Source organism: Frieseomelitta varia, unplaced genomic scaffold (genome assembly GCF_011392965.1).
Source record: "Frieseomelitta varia isolate USP_RPSP 00005682 unplaced genomic scaffold, Fvar_1.2 scaffold_891, whole genome shotgun sequence".
Taxonomy (NCBI): domain Eukaryota; kingdom Metazoa; phylum Arthropoda; class Insecta; order Hymenoptera; family Apidae; genus Frieseomelitta; species Frieseomelitta varia.
The window spans coordinates 1,460-22,382 of record NW_025110691.1 but is presented as its reverse complement, the minus strand read 5'-3'; the positions used below and the strand labels follow the sequence as shown (position 1 = coordinate 22,382).

At 36.7% G+C, this 20,923-nt stretch overlaps 1 protein-coding gene across 1 annotated transcript in view; it reads left to right on the top strand.

Moving 5' to 3' along the window:
* The window catches only part of LOC122537201, a 76,611-nt gene extending 55,912 nt beyond the window's left edge, over positions 1–20,699 (top strand). The window contains exons 8-11 of the mRNA XM_043670214.1: positions 2,763–3,027; positions 4,658–4,812; positions 7,299–7,411; positions 20,091–20,699. Of these exons, the coding sequence (XP_043526149.1) occupies positions 2,763–3,027; positions 4,658–4,812; positions 7,299–7,411; positions 20,091–20,498 (941 nt within the window). The 3' untranslated portion in view covers positions 20,499–20,699. The remainder of the gene's footprint in view (positions 1–2,762; positions 3,028–4,657; positions 4,813–7,298; positions 7,412–20,090) is intronic.
* The last annotated feature ends 224 nt before the right edge of the window (positions 20,700–20,923 follow it).

The following is a 20,923-nucleotide window of genomic DNA, read 5'->3' as shown; positions in this document are numbered from 1 at the left end:
CAGTTCGATCATAGTAACACAAAACCATCCGGCGCAACACCAATTCGCGTTCAAATCAGAGATGACGCGTCAAGTCTGCTTATTTCTGTTCCGCAACGAAAAAGTGGCACACTCGCGAATTCATCTTCGCAAGGTTGCTACGAACCACCGACCCGTTGAAAAAAATTAATTTGTCGCACATTCCATGGTGATTATTGGATAATACTAATGGAAACGTGGGACCAGCGGTGCACCAGCGAGGCCGGGGGACATTTTTCGCGTTCCACTTTTCCTGCTCTCCCCGTTCGAATGCCGTCGTATTTTCACGGAGAATTCGCCGCATCGTTCGCGTTAACAGACGCCCGTTGTTCGTAAAAATAGCGCCGCTGGATTCAATTACTTGGCCTGTCGTCGCGTTCTCCGCGCCGAAGCGCTTTGGAATTTCAAATTCGATCGAGACCACCGAGGGCTCGGGTTTCAGTACGCGGATGCGCCAACGTGTTCCGCTTCTTTCTTTTTCCCCCTTCGTTTTAGCATTTCCTGCTCTTTCCCTGTTCATATTTCAGTGGAGACGAATAGATTGAAAATATGCATCCAGCGTATGCAAAACAGCACGCAGAGTAACAATGGTAATATAGTACTCTGTTGATAATGAAAGAGATTGTATTCTCAACCCTTTAATCCTCGTCCAACCCCTTAATCCTCAGTTTGACATATTTTTCTGTATTCTTGTCATAACCAGGAAACGATGTTTCTTATAATAATTACCACGAGTATATCAAGGCGTACAAAATGTGTTCCTGTTATTAGCAGAATTATAATTATCTTGTTTGTTTAAGTTTGTTTAGGTTCTTTAGCAAAAATATTCTATATATATAATTGTCTCTGTTTAAACAGAAATCAATATTAATTTTGACAAAAGTATCTTTTCAGCAATTGTAAAAAAAAAAGAAGAATCTTTAAATCATATTCAACGTGTTTGATAATTCCAGTGTTCCAAACGAATAAACGAAATGAACGAAATAAATCACTAGCTAGAAAAAAATTAATGAACTTCTACCGTATAAACTCCAATTGCATAAACTATCAAGTTTATATAATTTTATCGTTGTTCAATTTCGTGCAACAAATTAGTTAGTTCAAAATCCTTCTTTCTCTGAAGAACATTTAAAATTCAACAGACGCGATGTAGATTTCTGTGAAACTCCGTTTCGTTCCTCCGTTATATTTTAATCCTTAATGACATCAAGCACACAAGGTCCACGAGATTCGTGTGTAACTCCCAATTGACCAACGCAACTGCACGGCCTTTATGTTCGCGCAGATCAATTTACCATAACCGTTCGAGTCGTTTGGCCGTCCAGAATCCACTAAAATTGAGATCGAAACGGTCCTTCGCCGATCGGCCGTCCCTCCAATTATTAGAACTGTGTAATTGAAATTGCATACGAGTCGAATCCAGATGTGATACGTGCAAATGTTGCGAGTACAGACGACAGCCGCTCGTGACTATCGTGAAACGATTAGACTTTCCCAAATTGCATTCGGTTAATATACGCCCGATCTGTTGCCGTGCGACAAACTACTGGTTAATTGCTCGGTGCATTTCTTTTTTTTTTTTTCTTTTCCCGAAATTAGAGAAATTATTTTCAAAACAAATTTCGAATTTTAGTGAATTTAAGTAGAAGACTGTTGGCTTAGGTTGATCGAGGTCGAAGAACAGTGATCTTGTTACTACTGCGCTGGGGAATAATTCTTCCAACTTCTAGTTGGAAATTGTTTGCGAATCGATATTCCTGAGAACTTATAAATATTCATGCCGCGGTTGTATAGACGAACGTTCCTCTTGAAGCGTGGCTCGATAAATAAAGGCGCGATGAGTGTAAAGTGCAGGCAGGAAATTCCTAGGGTGAAAGTCTCGCGATTGCATCGCTTTTTCCGAGAAGTGAAGATTGGCTGCTGCGTAACACTTCGGATCGTAAATATCGAAACCGTTATTGTCTACTAACCGCTAAGTCGTTTCTCGTTCATAATCACCGTTATGAGGAGAACTGCCAGAAAAATGGCACTGCTCTTTAATATCACTGTACAACATAATTATATTTACGTTTTTTTTATAAATATCGTATTTGAAATGAGATCTCTAAAATGAGCGAGGAACTTTTTAATCTATTTTAGCAAAAAGTCTATCTGTATAAATATAAAATAAGCGCAATTTAAATGTAAATAACCCATTTAAGAACAACATTGCAGTTATTTCAATTAATCTACTATTAAAATTTTATTCTTTTATAAAGAAAATTCGAAAGATATTCCCTTAATGTATTCCCGTCATTATGTCTTCGTGATCTAAATCGAACTTTTTATATCACGATGAATTATTGCATCGTCTTTAATAAATAAATTATTAATTATAAGTTTAATGACAAATTTAATATACAAATTGTTGAGTGTACCCTTAATACGTGTATTTATTATACCACAAAAATTGTTCGAATAAAATCCTATTGACAATATTTGATTAAACCATAACTGTAGATAATTGTATAATTCTTGGACCGGTATTTTTCCTATTTTTTTTACGTTCGATGTAACTTTATTTTCTAACTTAATTTCCAATAAAGCAACCCTCTCTAATACCCTGTACTCTGATCTCCTCAATCGCGTGAAACAACATTCAGGGTAAAAAATAAAAAAACAAAAAATACAAAATACTTTCGGATGAAATGTCCAGAGGTTGAGAGGGGTCGTGCATTTTATCACGAGCAATATTTTGTTCGCAGCGTCCGGTTCCGGCTCGGTGATAGGAAGGGATCCACTTCCTCCAAGAGCTGTCAGCACCTCGCAGCTGGCTCAGAGGACGCAAACACAACCACCACCGCCGACTGTGTCTACCCTTCCACTGCCAAGGAGCAACGCCACGCACAGGCAACCCTTGCCGATTCATCAGTCCACTCCTCAATCGATCAGGCAATCGGAGAACGACATGACTAATTCGCAGTTATTACGAGCAGCCAGCAGCGGCGACGTTGGAACCGGATCTTCCGTGTAAGTAATAACGTTTTGCTAATATAGGTGTTACTCGACACTAGATCAAAATGATCAATATGTCATATTCTTCATGGAAACTTTAGAGATTGGTAAATTGATTCAGCGAAAGAGATTCTAATGATTTTTTTTTTTTTTGTGAAATGTATCAATAATAACTGTGTGTTCTATATCGTATCAAAAACTTTCCCTCCCCCCCCTTTTTTTTTTTTTTTTACGTCTGAATTTCTCCGATGTATTACTCAACACATATAAATGTTATTTAATTTTTCCAATCTTTAAACGAAAAACACGTAAAATATCAGATATTTAGTGAAATTCTGTTATTCTAGTTCGCGTTAAAATGAGGAAATGTTAAATATTTTTTGTTAGATAAGATATTATTTGAAACATTGCTCATTTTTAGTACGATTTTTTGAACAAAATTTCATAGTGTATGCTGTCAAAAATGTGGTCAAAATTAATTCTACTATAAAATGGAATTGAAAATATGAGGACTACATGATAGAAATTATAATAAAAATATATTATACTAAACGAGAGAGAAAACTCTGTAAAATGCATTTACATTTGCACAATCCTAGTAGTCTGACATATTTTTGGAGATATTTTTGGAACGATTAGGTTCTCGCTTGGAAAATATGGCGATTCGAAAGAGAATGAAAGAAAAATTTGAGTAGATAATTTATAATAAGTACAAACGAATGTAACATTAACGTAACGTGAGTTAAATAGTGGAAATAGATAAAATTATTCTTTAAAGATCGAACAAGAATCGAAATAAAAACCGACAGATGCTCTTATGTTCTTCTGCGTGCTCTCTGTTATGCTCATCATATTGCAAAAGGACTTTTCAAATGTTTCCGCGAGCACGAAAATTCTGCCATGAAACTACATACGAAAACTACTTACGATCAACGAGCATTCTTGGCGAAAAGCACCAGGTCGGCATTGAAATTCCCCCGGTGACACATTTTTCTCGGCTGTTTCATGCCGTGGATACGTAAGAAGCACGAGCGTGCAACTAGCGTACGCTTTCGAACGGCGTCAGCAATTCCCCTCTGTTCGTTCGTAAAACTATTCCGAGCATTCGTTCGTGGAACATTTTTCGGTGGCTTAAGAATTGAAATGCGAAATTTGAAAGAATCTTCAGTTCGCCGTAACGTTTGCGAGTACGAAAATGTACTTTCAGGTTTGAAAATAAAAATACAGAGACTCGCGAAAATATTCGAACATTTTATAAAAAATTTTCAAGTTTCACTAATGCTATTATGAGAAAAATGTTCGAATACAGAAATTTGAGTAATTCAATTAGGTATAAAATTCTTTCGTCCCATTGTTATCTCATTCTTTGCCAAGATCTTTGTTTCGCTACATTCTCTTACATTCAGTCATTAATTATCATCCAGCTACGATACGGAATGAAAGTAATACACGATGTTAAAGTTGAATTATGTAGCTACAAGAAGATCTCCCATAGAAATAAGAATATTTGTATTCCCTCTCACACAGAAATATTGCTCGAAATAAAGAAATAGTAACTTGAATAATTAATGAAAATTTGGCGAGTAAAGAGACAAATAAAATAAAACGTTATTTAATATTAACAATTGCATTATTACAATTGCAGGTTGAATAACAACGACGGAAAGGACATCAGGTTAACGTCTCCAAGTGGCCATACTCAACGATTGATGAATCCGGTCGCGGCTTTGAGGGCTGTTTCCTTGAACGACCATCGAGTTTCCAGTCCTAGCGATAGCGACATACGAGTTCATAGTCCAAGTAAGGAAATACACACTCTATTCTTTATAGATAGTTATTTATAGATCAAGATAATTAAGCGAGATAATATTTATATATTACACAGATACTTAGCATTTTTATATTTTATATTTTATATTTTTATGCACTTTTATTTTCTTTATATTTTTATGAATAGAAATTTAACAGGAATTTAATAAACATCCCCCAGTCATTTGTAATTGGTTCTAGAGATCGATAACTTTAATATTCGCATTTCTACGTGAACCCTCCCTAATCAAAATTTCGTTTTACATTTACTTAGAGAAGAAGGAAATTATCAGCTAATTCGCGGAAAGCAAAACGTAAATTTCAAATTATACACTAGAGAGGGTTAAGCGTTCAAATTTGCTCGAGTTGAAAATTTCTCGATACTCCTTTGAACCGTAATTCTCTTCGTATGTATTCGACTAAACTCTTTAATCTTCGAAGAGCAATCCCTCTTTAAACTACTGTGCACGCTTTCTCTCGGTGTCTTAGTACATTTCTCCGGCACGTTCAAACACAAACACCCATTGAATCAGTCCCTAAGCCTAATCTTCAACGCTTATCGCGGCCAGCGGAACGTCCAACAAGTTCATTCACCCGTCATGACGGTGAAATTTACCCTTCCTCCGAACATTCGTTTCTCTTCGCGCGAATATCCTTCGAATATCCATTAAATTATATTCGAGATCCTTTCGAAGGTTCACACGCAATCGTCGTTCGATTCGAAACAGGGGTGAGCGTGGAAAAAGGTAATCTGCAACTACGAAAGAAGGGTTAATCCCCACGGTTGAGTCGCGTGAAGAATTAATATCGGGAAGCGAGTACAGTGTTTGCGAACTCTTCGGAAAGAGCGTGGATTTCGGTTGAAGTAAGAACTGCGAGCTTGACGTGCTAGGATTAATTATTCTGGTATTCTCGGGGAATAGAAAAAGCCAGTGTCGGTGTACAAAGCGGCGCGAGGAATTATAGAATCCTATCTATCCTCGTAACTCGCTAGATATTTGATGAAATTATAATAAACGTAGCTAGAATTTTAGAACGTTGGAAATTATTTTCAGTATGGAGTAATCGTATTCGATTTTTATAATGCGGGATACGTGGAATATAAATTATTTGTCGAAGATCTTGTTCGTTTTATTCACCTTAATGTAATTCATACGATAATTGTAAATAGATGGTAATTTATTTATGAGTTCACTTTAAACAAACATAGGAAACATTATCAAATCTAATTATAACTAACAAACGTACAAATTTATCATCAAAATCCTTCCTTCATTTATTTGAAATTAATTAATCTTCTTGACACGTCTTTCTTGTAAAATATATATAAAACGTGTAAGATCACGGTATGAAATTGATATACAATATATCTGAAAGTAGATTATACGAAATTGAATGGAAATTCCGTTTGGTAGTTTGTTAATAAAAGAATTTGCAAGTTTAACTATCTACCTTCTCATTCTCTGTATTCGTCTTTTAACCGTCGTGTTAAAAGTTGAAAGAACGAGGGTCGGAATATAAAAAGCTGAACAGACTTACCGTAAATTGTTGGTCTTCGCCGTTCTATTTAGAAAAATGTTTAAAAGAAGATAGAAACTCGATCGTGGGAAAAAGTTTCGCCGCGTTATTAATGCAGAATCTCGTCTCAGCATACACATGCATATTACATCGAATACGTTGTAATACTTATAGCGTAATATCGCGGCTAACATCCAGGCGAATACATTATCGGACAAACATTAACGAGAATGGCTCGGAGTCCGAATAGCGTTTAAGCGATATCGAGCCAATATTTGCCTCGTACCAAATTCTTGTCTAGGTCAGTGCTGCGGCTATTAAGCGCTGCTTTCTGCATTTCTATCCGATCAACTTCGGAAGTACATGATCGTTCGTACGATTAAAGAGAAAGTCTCTTTATCTGGTCTCTTATCGTTGGTGTACAACCATACAAGATATTTTCTTTGCTAACAAATCGTACGGAGTTGATAAATATCATTGTTACTCTATATGTAGACATTATCTCCCTAAATGCACCTGGGTCTTATTTTTACGTTTACATGTCGTAGAAAAATAATGGACTGTGAAAATTAAAATTGAATCACAAAATGAAATTAAACAACTTAAATTCTAATAGCACAATATAAATTACTATAGTAACCCTTACATTAACTGGGGTAATCAAACGGAAAACAAGCTCATCTTACTTCAAAATTTCAGTTAAGTTACAATAAAATTACAATTAATTAATTTCAACTAACGCTTACTTATTAGTACAAGCTCCTTGTCAGTTAATTGATTAATTTAATTATATTGCTATGACGAATTCAACATTACGTATGAAGTATTTTCTTTTCACACGGCACGTACACTCTGTCAGACACTGTTCAAGGGTTCCTCTAATCTACGTAACCCCCTTTTACTGAATGAAAATCTTCGTCCACTCCAAGTCGCCTGATGGTTTTCTCGTTTGTTCGCAGTCGAAAGGAAAATGGTGAGCCCGATCGGACGTGAGGTGGACCGCGGAGGAGGCACAGCCGTCAGGCAGAACCAACGCAGCGTATGGGAGTGCAACGAGTTGCTGCACAAGAGGGTGAGTGAAAGAAAGTTTGGCTGACGGCGAAATCTTCGAGTTTTGATTGGCATGGCGAAGCATGGAAAGAGAAAGGAGTCTCAACGTAACGACACACGGCTTCGACTGATTAGCCGCTTATTTCTTTCTTTCGCACCTTTGTTCCTCTCTCCCCGCTCTCTCCACGTAATTGTATAACACCGTTTCTTTACATTTCACGCCGGTACACGCCATTAGTGTCACGCGACAAAGCAAGCAAGCAAGCAAGCAAGCACGTATACGATTTGTTCCGAGCTCTGTCCCCCCGCCGAGTGTTGCAGTAGTCCAGCATTATCGTCCCAGCATGTAAATTCCATTAGTTGAATTAATTAAAACGTTGCCCACGGCGAGCTGACGATTTTGCGGCGTCTACGCCCGCTACGCGCGAGAACGCTCGTTTTAATTGCGAACGTAGTTCGTTTCTCGCGTTATCAACCACCTCGAATTGCTTCGAACGTGTGGACCGATCCGTTCAGAAGTATTAGAATACTTTTTATTCTGAATATTCGGGATTTATCGTGGATCGTAATATTTATATAGTATTTCGTAATAGGATAATTGTTAATCCCTCGAGTGGGTAAAGAACTTTTGCAACTTTTTCGCTTAACATTTGGAATATTAGAGAGGTGTAAGATGTTTGAAAAATACTTATCTTATTTCGTTTATAGTGTCTTCGATGTATTTTATACTTGCCAGCAGTCTATAAATGAATTGAATAATTCTCGAAACGGTTTTCTTTCCGGAACTAAAGAAATTCTTTTAATTAAATTCTCAAAATTGAAATTACAGACGTACTCTGTCTGAAATCTGTTTGACAGATGTAACTTTCGTAGATTGTAGCATGAAAAACCGAGCGAAAAATCAAATTTATTCGAACGACCTCGTACGAACCGAGTACAAACAACATCGAATAATATTTATTCGCGCAATATAACCGTTTGTGTTTATTTTAAGATACTTTTATTTCTTCGTCCGAACATGCTTCCAGTACAACCATAGGCGGATAATGTGAAAACATAACGTTGTAGTTTATAGCAAAACGTTATCGAAACATCATCGTCGTCTCACGCTGGCGGTGTTAAAGTTTCACTTTACGCGCGACTGTGGTCTGACACGTTATCGCCTTTGGTTAGTCGACCAACGTGAAGACACGTAGATCGATGGTCCTTTAGGGCATTAGACTTTGTAGCTGGTACTCGATACAGCAGGTATACTGCCGCACTGAAGTTAAGAGTCATTAGTTTAATTAGGATCCTTCGAGTACTGATTGTACGATATTTCAACCCTCGTTCGGCTCTTGTGTCAATTTGATACGATCCTTTTTGTAAAAAAAATTGTATCATCTCTTATATCTTATGTATACGTAGGCACAATCTTCGAATCCATGGTAATTCTTCTTTCCTAAGAGAAAGAAAATTTTTCAGCGCCTGTGATGTTGCTTTTTTTTTTTTCTTTTGAATTTGTAAAATTTTCAAAATGAAAACCCATCTTCGTGTTTTTACTCTCAACATGGTGCAAGAACCAAAAGAATTGTCACTTTTTTTCTTGGAAAAAATTAACTCTGGAACTCTGGAAGCAAAGGCTTTGTAATTTATAAAATGAGTTCGGGATGATTATTCCATAATTTTATCATTCACTATGTTCACAGTTTAAATATATTGGTTTACTTTTCATCGAAAATTTAGTTGTTCTTAAGTCTGCCCGCGAGTGTATTAATTTTTTTTTAGATTAGATCAAAAATGTATGCAAGAGCAAATTATTTCTATATTTTCGTTTTTAAAATTCTATACATTTAGTAAATATTCAGTATATAATATAATAGATGAAGAAAATCAACCTTGCCACAATCCTCGAGTCGACCTTGTGCTATTACTTATTTCCTCTCTCTTTAAAAAATTTCCAGAAAAACATATATCGAAATCATTGCTTGAATCGTTGGATAGTTCGAAACAAGTATATTCTTCAATATACGTTCTTTGAAAAATATTCTTATACAAAAGTGAGAAAAAAGGAAAAGACCTCGTAAAAATTGTAGTAGAATTGAACAACTATTGTAGTATGTTCGTACAGAACAAAACGTAATTGCAAACATAATTACAACTCGATTCAACATTGCTCGGTACACAAGATCCGGAGGAACTTTTTGCAATTGGAGCAATTAGAAACGTGCGGGCCGAGCTACCAGCAAAGTTCCAAATTGCTTTCAAAGGGGCACGTTCGAAGTTGACGTTTCCAATCGAGGACACGTGAATCACGATAAATTATCACTCAAGGGCCATGGTGTCGCCATATCGGGAAAGTTAGCCGACGATACCTACTGATAGTGAAAGAGATGCTCTTTGAAAAGCAGCGGACCGAAGTTTTTCTTTCACCTCGGATATCTCGTGTCAGGAATTTAGATCGGTGGCTGAAAAACATCCGATCATCGTGTGGATGATGTGGAACGCACTCGAAACGGAACATTCTGAAGGGAGTTTAGTATCATAGCATTGTGAAAGCTTCTCTTAAAAGGAAATTGGCAAAGTATAAATATATAGTCTGTGTGATTATTTTTCATTAACTCGTGAATTTTCATTAGCCACTTTCACATTTGACATCGTGGCTTTTAAAACGTCACTGTAAGATCTTCTCATTGAAAAAATGGCGAAATAATGGAAGACTCAGAAACCAATCAGTTTGATTCACTTTTGTTAGACAGCGGAACAGTTTGATCGTTATAACACAATCATTATGACATTATAATTAAATTGTTCCATCGGCTGAAGATTTTAATTAAAAAAGAATCTGTTTGTACGATAGAAATCAATTTTTAATGGAGACTAGCTTGTTTGGTTTCTAAGCTCTTTATACATTGTCGCGCGAAGCAGCAAAATTCCTAAAGCCCGGACCCTGAAGAGGACAATCGGCGCGCTCGAAGGACCCGCTGAAAGCCATTGAAACACGCGAATGTACGCGTACACGTTTCCCTTTGCGCGAGGAATCCAGCCCATCGGTTCCGGCCAGTGTCCGACCACCGCGCAGCCATCGGATAGAACGATTCAACCGCGTCTGTTTGATGCCGAGTTTCCAAGCATTTTCATTAGCGCAGCCCCAGAAATTCATTAGCATAGACGAACGGGAGGAACAGAGAAGGTCGGAGATCTTTTATCGCGTACGTGTGTCATTGTCGGAGCCAGGGACTGTGGAGTGCTCGTCTGTGGAAATTTCATCGATTGCAATTAATACTTCGTCCCACCCCCAACGTGATTATGTGTGAGAGGTCTGTTGCGAGTTTATCGACTAATGGAATATTCTTATTGATGAAAATGACGCGACGAATTGATAGACAGTGAAGAGCACGACTGAAGTAGTAACATCACAGGTTTTTATATAATATAAATTCATTCTTATGGAATTAATATTAAGATATGTGTAGTTTTACAAGTGTTTCCTTGTCACAATAGGAATTTATTATAATTCAGATTTAAATAAGTTGACTCGGACTAGCAATAATACTGTTGACATTAAGATATAACAGCAAGTTTACTCAGTATCACATGAAACGAAATGGATATTTCTTGATACAGGCAGGTGAAATACTACTTGAGAAAATTGTGCACGATGTTCCTAATATAATATTACTACAATTAGAAAGTTACACGTTCATATACAAGTTCAAATATTTATTTTCAAAATATTTACATCTTCAATGCGCCATTATAGTAATGCCAAATGACATAATAACGATAACAGTAATATCAATAGAAAATAATATGTCGATAACAATTCTTGGTTTCCGAATTTTAAATTGAAGTAAATAACTACAGTCGTTCCCTTTTGTAAATAAACTTGCAAAATTTCTGACTTTTGGTTCAACAAAAGGGTCAACAGCAATGAAACATAATTTACGTGAATTAATTCTATAATTATTGGTTCAGTAATGCTCTTTGCTGCATTTCAAGAATAATGCCGAAATAATTCGCTCTCCCCTTTTACTCGTGAAACGCTACAACCTTCGTTAAACTTCTCTAACTATATCATTTTTCAATCGATTCGCTTGCCAAGAGAAGCGATCAGTGCAATTTGAGCGTCGCCGGTAATCTCTGTCATTCTGCCGAAAGGTAATCTCATTGACTACAGTTCGCGAGTTTATCACAGGGTTTCTGCTAATCTATAGTTTACCATAGCAGTTTACCCCTTTGAAATCCTACTATAATAATAACCGTGATAACAACGTTATAAATTCGACTCGTTGATCGAACGAGCAAGCGTAACGTTTGCATTTAGTATGCATTTAGTTAGCGATTCGGATGCAATGTACATACTCCCTTTCGCAGAAAGAAACATCCACGTTTCGCGAATTTCTCTTCCAAGAAGAAAGAGTAAAATTGTTATTTTTGGAATGACACAGAGTTTAGTTTAGTAATTTTATTCAGTATGAAGTTCGACTGAATAAAATTACTTCTACAGAATGTCTTAGTCGAGTCTCATTCGATTATTCAAGTGAAATAAGATTATAAAATAGTCTGATACATGATCATCTAAAAATCAAGCCAGATTTCTTTTCGTTATGAAATTTTATTCAAGTAAAATTTGATACATTTCCAATACATCCAGCTATAAATAAATTAACGTTTAATTCAAATCGTCATTTTTCTAATACATCGTTATTCATGCATTACTACGAATGTAATGTATTATTTGAACGAGGCATGCAAGAGGAGATCCGTTCGTGTTCGCTCGGTTCGTAAAATGGTCTTCTTACGTCCCGTCGCGTTTCCATTCTACCGGAGATTTGCCGTTTTACTATTCTGAAAAACTTCCGCTTAGCACGTATTACGTAAATCGTTGTCGTTTCGTGGCAGCCACCGCCACACGGGTTTTCTTTCTTGGACGAAGTTAGTATTCCACTCGACTGGCGTTACCTGGCCTTTTTTCCGCAAATATTGGCACGACGAAGTTGTGCTTTAACTTGTTAAAATTGTCTGCTTTGAAGCCTCCAATTGTTTGTGCACGCTGAACACGTTGATTTCTGAAACTTTGAAAGCGAAGTAAAGTAAACGTGGCTAAATCTCGCAGAGATGGATTCTTATCGGAAATTAATTATCAATTATCATTCTATAGAAATGTATGAAATACGTGTATGAACTTGTACATCCTGTGCTTTTTGAATGAAAAGAAAGGGAAATGATTAAAAGTCATCGTGACTCTATAAAATTACCAATCAATAATCAGCTTGATCATTCTGGCCGTCTTTATGGAGAACAACACTAAAAAAGAAAGATACCGATGATTCGGAAAAATGAAAGTGTAAAAAAATAGAAAAAGATATTGTTTTATTATCCATACATAAAAATCATTCAATTTCTAAAAATTCACCATTGTAAATATGTGATATTTCAATAAAAATTCATAACGAAATCGTCACACGTACATGACACACACGTATAAGAAGGAAAAAGCTCTGAAAGAATACGACAATATAATTGCAAATTCACGGAATCACTCCATAAAATTTGTTCGTTTCAACCACTCTGGTGCTGAGAGTACGAATGGAAGCAAACAAGAAAGAGAACTGGCTCTCTCTTGAATCGCCTCTTTATTTGGAGGCTGCAAGACACGGTCCAGCGAGGAAGTAACGACATTCGTGCGCCGCTCTTACATCCATGCAAAGAGAGAAAGAGAGAAAGAAAGAATGAAAAAGAGAAGGAGTGATTGAGTGGTTCACGTATCTCCTTCAAAGTGAAAAGGACGAGAGATGTAAAAAGAAAGAAGAAAACAGAAGAAGAAGAAGAAGAAGAAGAAGAAGAAGAAGAAGAAGAAGAAGATAAAGAGAGGGAGGAACAGCGAGGGCAGACCAAGAGGGATGAGAAAGAAAGAAGATTAAGAAAACCGAGGGCCAGGGTCGATCCTGCATACGGTCAGCAGTGGTCAGCAAGGGCACCGTGCCAGGGAACTGCAGACAGACTTTAAGCTACCTGCACAACGGTGGCTCGCTTTGAATGGAGTGTTGGGACAAGCATTATATCGTTCGTTAAACACTTCGGGCGGAGTTTCTTTGTTTCGATCCGCTCTCTCGATCGATGCGCAACGGAAAGGACTCGGAGACGTTCGAGCTTAATTAAATTCGAGCCTTTGGAGATTCCAGTCTTTTGTTCTCCACGTTTTCGACGTTGTGTTAATGCAGCTCGCAGAATATTTCGAACGAGTCCCGCGGAGCTGGAACGGCAAACGTAGTATTGGAAGTTCGCCATCGCTTTCGCCAACGTTTTGCGCCATTTTGTTTGGGAACTGTTTGCGAAGTTCGTTCGGGATTTCAATAACTCGGCGCGGAGGATTCAAAGTTAATGGAGATCATTCGGAAATAGATTTCAACTGGGTTAATTCAGTCAGGTTAGTTTGCTTTTTTTTTTTTTTTTTTTGATTAATTAAGTGATCGTTTCGCGTAGGTAATTTTCCTCGTGGGTAATCTCAAACAAACTTTCATTCGAATTTTCATGTATTTATGGCAAATGGAAAATTGAAGAAGTATACAAAATATAGATAAAATAAATTTTTATGCATTATGTGGGAAATTCTTTTTAATGTTCAAACGCGCGCACAATGCGATATAATAGAATAGATGTATAAAACATCCAAAGTAGAATATTTATTATAATATTTAGCAGTTGAAACTAATTCTATTAGGTTCTATTAGATTTCCATTTCTTTATTCAGCTTATTTACATTCGCAAATGCAAATATCGAAATCCTTTGTCTGGATTCACTCATGAAACTTCGCCTATTCTGGATCACACAGAATGATCCCCGCCCCTAAACGATATTCGGAAGGATATAAACCGAATGTTCGAGCAATCGGAGGAAATTGCAACGCCGTTTCAATAAACGTGGTTATCAATGTTTATTTAAACAGTTTCGAGGATAAAAGGCTGGCGTTTTTCCTTGGAGTGGAAGTTTCCCGCGAGTTTCCCGCTGAAAGTAGCCGTTACGACGAAATAAGATCGTTGCAAAAGCCAAGGATACTCGAAAACGACGATATCAGCCGGATGACGATTCTTTGAACCGTTGAAAGCTCCCTAAGAAGACCCTGGGAAACTTAGAAGTCCCGAGTCTGTAGACGGTCTTAATCTCGATGGCTACGAAGGTTTGAAAGTCGAGGAGTTTTTCGAGTTTCCCGGGGAAGAATCGAAAATCTCGGTTGCCTGTGAAACGGTTCACAATATAACTACGTGCGTGTAATCGCGTGAAAGAAGTTTTAAAAGCGTCTTCGCGCGTCTTCTCTCTCTCTCTCTCTCTCTCTCTCTCTCTCTCTCTCTCTTTCTCTCGCTTTCAACATACTTGGCGAAACACGAATACTCTGAGCGAAGTTGAAGATAGGAGAAGAGAACATGAGCTAGTTACAGTGTCAGCTGAAAAATGGTCGCAGCATCTCTCCAAATATGAAGTTGCTCGCGAAAATATTTAAACATTTATGAAAACCTCTCTGTGGACATATTGTGTGTTTTGTATAAAATATTTTGAAATTTTATTAACACTGCAATATCGTGATTATATTGGTTAAGTTTGAAGTGAATCGAAAAATATTCCACAGAAAATATTCCTTAATTCCTCATTCATTCATTTTTAATACTTATTTAAATATTAAACTTAATCCATTAAAGACCAGGTAATATTAAAGATATCTAAATTTATTTAAATTCCATACAATTATAAAAATCTATTATATTATAATCGGTCTACGAATTTATATATTTATATTGGATTAAGCGAATCATTGAAATTTCCTTTACAAACAATTACATTGAATTTCTCTTTACAAACAATAAAAGTTAATGTTGAAAATTGATTGAAAACAATCGTAAATGAAATAATGGATTAAGATAGATATTCGTGTTTGCAACGTATACTTTTTCAAATTTGTTTCGAATTTTATCAGTGTAATCACAATTAAACGATTCTTATTTTGACGTTAATGAAATTTCAAAATATTTTATATAACGCAGTATTTGATGTACACGTAAGAATGAGCTACTGTATGTCGATCTTAATAGAATGCGTAGTATATATTTTACATTTATAAAACTTTATATGTTTGAATTTCATCATCCACCGTCTATTTCAATTTCTAAATGTAAAATTAGAACGAGTAAACGTTATTCACTGTCTGTGTGCATGTAGGTTTTGTTCACGAAACTCTGACGATATTGAAACACACTCATTTTCTGATTAGAATAGCTGCCTGCACCTATCAATCGAGAACAACCAAATATAGCAAGAATATTTTCCGAGCTACAAAAATATTTCTGCTACCTTCACTAAGTCATTTCTAAACCATTCTCTTCTACCTCTATTATCTTGGCAGAACTATTTTAAACCTCGTTCAGCAACACGATCTCTCAATTATTTCGAGCAGTACGGACTTCGATCATTCTCCTTGCCTCAAGCAACATCTGTATTATTTTAAGGATAATGCCAAGTTATTGATGACGAAGCTAAATGAAGATGTGCGGAATATTTATACTTGTAAAGAGTATATGCTGCCCCGGTGAAGACGGTAATCAAACGACCAAAAAATCATGTTATCCGTGACTAAAAATTATGCCAATCTGAATGTCCATTCGAGCAAACTGCTGTTTAATTGAGACTATACGAAAGAGAAGAAAAATTTGTTACCAACAAAATTGTTCAACTCGTAACTCGTATCGTTGGACATTGACAGCTACAATAATTCAGGGAATTCTCAGTTCGATTGAATTTCCTTGCCAATCTCAATCGAAGAGAATAAAATAAATGACAAAACATACATATATGTATATTAAAATTTCTCTCGCAACAGTTGCACAACGCCAGCGTATTAAAAACCGAGTATTTAAGGGGAACATTATAATCAGATCTCCTCCAGTTATAAAGGCCGCTTTAACCGAGGGAACATAGGCTCGCGTGGTCGAGGCGAAGCCAGCCAGATCTCAGGCAAAACATACAAAACGATAGCTCGACAAGCCGAGCAAGGAACCACGGTGCATGCCGGGTACTGTAGGAGTCGGTGAACAGGCGAGTCGATCAGAGACCGGGCATGACGCCAGTCTTCCAAAGTCTTCCTTCCACCTTCGCGACGCTCTCGCTACGCTCTCCATTGTGCTCGTTTCGCGTGTGTTAGCAATATACGCCCTGTCGATATGAAACTTCCTCGAATAACGCCTCTCGGTGCTTCGCCTACCGGTGTTTCTAAGCTTCGTTTCCATCGTTGAGCCCTATAGAAAGGAGAGAGAAACAGTTCCGATGGAAGCTGCCAGCAGGATCTCTTGAAACAGGTACGAGGATCGTTTGCGGGATCGTCCTGTGTTTCGGTAGTTTCACGCAGATCGATTTGAACGGAGAGAGAGAGACAGATTGGAGATTCTGCGTCTACGGAGCGAGTTTGTGCAAACGTTGTATGGTATGTCGTGTCGCGATGTGATTTAGAGCGAGGTGATTTTGAATGGAGGTTTGCGGTCGTTTCCGAGGATAGTGGTCTCTCCGCTTTCTGCGAACTTCTCTTTTTGGTTAATCTTGAACTACTCTCTTTTGACACCGAAACTGCTCGTTCAAGTGTGAAACTTGTGCCGGCGAAATGAAAGTCCGAGGAATAGGGGAAAGTTTCCTTTTTGGTTGAGTAAGGTTAACGTTGAACAATAGAAAGCCTGTGCCGGAGAAATTGAAACGCTAGGAGGTAGTTTACAATATAATGGAGAATACAGCAAGTTTTTATTTATAATTTATATTTGATAGGCAATTGTTCAAATCTCTAAAAATCATTGTAAATCTATGAAATTTGTCATAGGAAATAGAGGAATAGAGGAAAATTTAAAAACATAAAATTCTATATATATATTAGGAAGAATCATTCAAATCCATAAATCTGTGAAACTTTTATGGAAAATTACGAATTCATCGTTCTAGCGGTTCTACTCTGATTAATTCCAATGTTGACCTATTCGTTTACGGTTATTCGTGCACGGAAAATGTCACTTTCGTGGAAAGATAGAGGCTGAATATAATTCTACAATATTTAGATCTGTGATATTTTAAGCGCCAGCGATTGATAAGTTACCCTTCAATTGAGAAAACTATAACAATATAATTGTGGGGTCCAGTATAAGAAAGAGCTATGCCACAATAGCTGCGTTGTAAGATGTCATGGCTTTTACAAAAAGTAATACCGCAACATAGCTTGACTCAGTTTTCGTAACTGAGACTTTTGTCCTTTTATTTTTTCCATTTTCTTTCTTCTTTTTCTGGTCATTTTTTATTAAGATTCCAGAAGAAGTGACTGTCTTAAGTAAATGTTTTATATAAATGTATTATAAATATTTTATTTACGATACTAGTTTTGAAATGATACGTGTAATTGAAATATATATTCGTGTTTCTTACAAAATTGTACGAGGATATTGATTTCGTCTAAAAATGGTACTCCAACATTAGCTCTTGGCACAGCAAGTGGGGTCACTCAAGGATCCCAATACATATCATTTTTATACAGTTCAATATCCATTAAAAATATTCGTTTGCCAAGGACCATTATAGAACTTAATTGCATAAAAAAGATGTGTTTCCTTTTCAATTTCAAAATACGTATCTTTTTTTAAAGGTACACGTAACATGCTTTCCTGTTTTTATTTCAAACTACACATAGCTTTCTTAAAAATACACATGTATGAAATATGTATGAAAAGAAAATATATGTTTTTTTTTATTTTCTTTTTCCATTCCAAAATACATATCTTTTTTGGAAAGAAAAATACGTATAAAATATATATGGAAAGAAAATACGTATATTTTTAAAGCAGTTCAGTAACTGTTAAAAAGTTTCACATGTTAATGATCATGATAATGATAATAGCTAGATATCGAAGGATACCAAAATTAATAAAACAATGTAATTTTATGGCACAGCTCCTTCTTACATTGAAGTTTTCAATTGATTATCTGTCATTTGTATTTGTAGTTGGCAGTTGATAAATATTGATGCAACAAATTTACGCATTCAGTTATCGTGTTTTAGTAGGTAGATACGTTCGTAGAATGAACTCGTAGACTTTGGTAACACGCGTCGATTTTTTAAGCTTAGGTTCGCTATCGTTCTTTGTTTCAGTATCAGTCAAGCACCATTTATTTTATGATTTCTAACGTTAAGCAACTTTATTTTTCTGCACCCAGCATTCGATCGACGAAACGAATTTACTCGATGGCCAATATTTCACACCTTTTCTTTTCTACTCTTTTTTTCATTCTTTCCATGCCAATCACATACCGAAACGCTTCTTAACCATGTATCAACATAGACGTCAAAAGATTCTTTCGATTTGACGTTTACACGGTGAAATAATTCGGTGTAAAAAGAAAAAAAAACAGAAAAAGATAGAGAAACATCGTGAAACGCACAAATATTGAACACGATGGTGGTCTAAAAAGAAACTTGACTCAAATGCACAATTTTCATTTTGAAAATTATAACACACACATCTTTTGCTTTCATTCTTCATCTAAAATTCGGCATTTCAACCATCTCACCAAATTACAGAGGTGCGTAGATTATTGTTAGACGATGTCAACTTTTTCAATTTCGTCAACTTTTTATACAAACACCGGCCAAAAAAATTTTGATGCACTTTTATTGAATTAGTTTAATATTTTTTTATGTCTATATATTTTTTTGGTTATGCCGTACGACAGCTGTTGATATTAAAAGATCTATTTGTTTCATATATCAAACTTTTAGCCGATACTAGATATTCTACAATATCAAAAATGTAGAGAAATCGTTCGTACAATTCACGCATCGATTAATTATTTTCAATACAACGATTTCCCTATTTTGTCAATCGATATCTTTTATCGTTCAACTTTTTATATATTCATTAATTGAGATCGTAAGTGAATCGACATGAAGAATATTAGATTTTCAGTAACGTTTCTAAGCCTAATAACCAGATTGCGAATTTTTACGAGAAGTCGATAGCTATCAAATCCATACATTGCATTTCTGCGTATCATACCTAAATTAATAATATTTTGATTGAGCTTCAAAAATATACCACATGCACCCGTAATATGAATTATCATTATTATAAAACACACGTTACAAAAAAGTATACATACGCTCTCACTTGCTCTCAATTGTGTAAAGTTGTTGCCTCGTGCCAAGGAGGTTTGAGATGCAATTCAAATTCATTGAATAGAGAGTATATAAAAACACTTTTTTTGCCCCAGGCTCCATTTCATATTTATTTCTAAGAGCGAACAGAAAGATCCGCAGTCGACCAACAACCTACCCACCTCTGTACGAGCAAATACGCAAGACAGTTTTACATTTCCATCGCCTTGTCACAACAAGTCACGCGGCAAGTTTCCTCAAGCATAGATACCCGCTCGGAGCATCGTTGAACCGCAGGTTCGTTGCGCGTATAGAACCTTTTTCAGAGCTCGATCGATCTCGTCGGTCGCGAAGAGAGACAGACGGCCGGTTATCGAGACGAGTCGTCGCCGAGGGAGCGGCGGTTACACGCTAGATTCAAGGTTCCGCGAGTTCACACCGAATTGTTCGCCAACGAAAGGCCAACGAGGGCCAGTGGTATTTTTTTTCTTTTTTTTTTTTTCGTCGTACGCGCGATCGCTAACGAAAGATTGCATGCCTCGACAGAGCAACGTCAGCTCCCAGCGAGCAGAGGGTGGCTGCAAGCTGCCACAACCAGGAACCCACGGGCTGGTTCGCGTTTCCGCTGGCGAACTCCTCGGCAGGACCCACGAGGAGCTGGTGCTTCTGTTGATCCAGCTACGCCGGCAGAACGCCACCATCTACAAAGCAATGGAGACTTGCCAGATGGAGATCGAGGCACAGGTCCGAGGACATTTTCAGAAACTCATTTCGGGGCTCGCGGAGCGGACGACGGAGCCTTCGTCAGAGCTGTTTTCTCTAGAAGCCTTCGATAGAAGCAGTGGCATTCATTTCATTACCATCAAGTGCTTTGCAGGAGTATTGTTCATGGGTTCATGGGTTCATTTTAGTTGTCGAGCGATAAATTTCATGTATTCTTTTAGGAGATATTAGATCGTTGTGTATGAAATGGTCGATTTGGACAATTGAATGGGGATCTATGTTATACCGTGCTTCTCTGGTGACGAGTAAAGTCAGGAGAAAATGAATCAAGAAATCATTAACAATGATGAATTAAAGATTTTCATTGTAATAGAGAATGGAGGATTCTTAATATTGAAATGTTAATTAGCAGGTATTCCATTGCAGTAATATAATATGTTCGGACGTTAAGTTCAAAGTTCAAAAAATAAAGTTTCAGACAAAGGAGACTTATTATAACTGAACTACAGATTTCTCAGGATTTATAAAAAATTTTAAACTACAAACTCGCACAGTATGCGCATAATGTGAATGTAAATTAAGTGAAGCAATATATTTATCTAGTAATATGTACATAAAACATATGCAAAATATGTCCTTATTAATTTAATTATTGA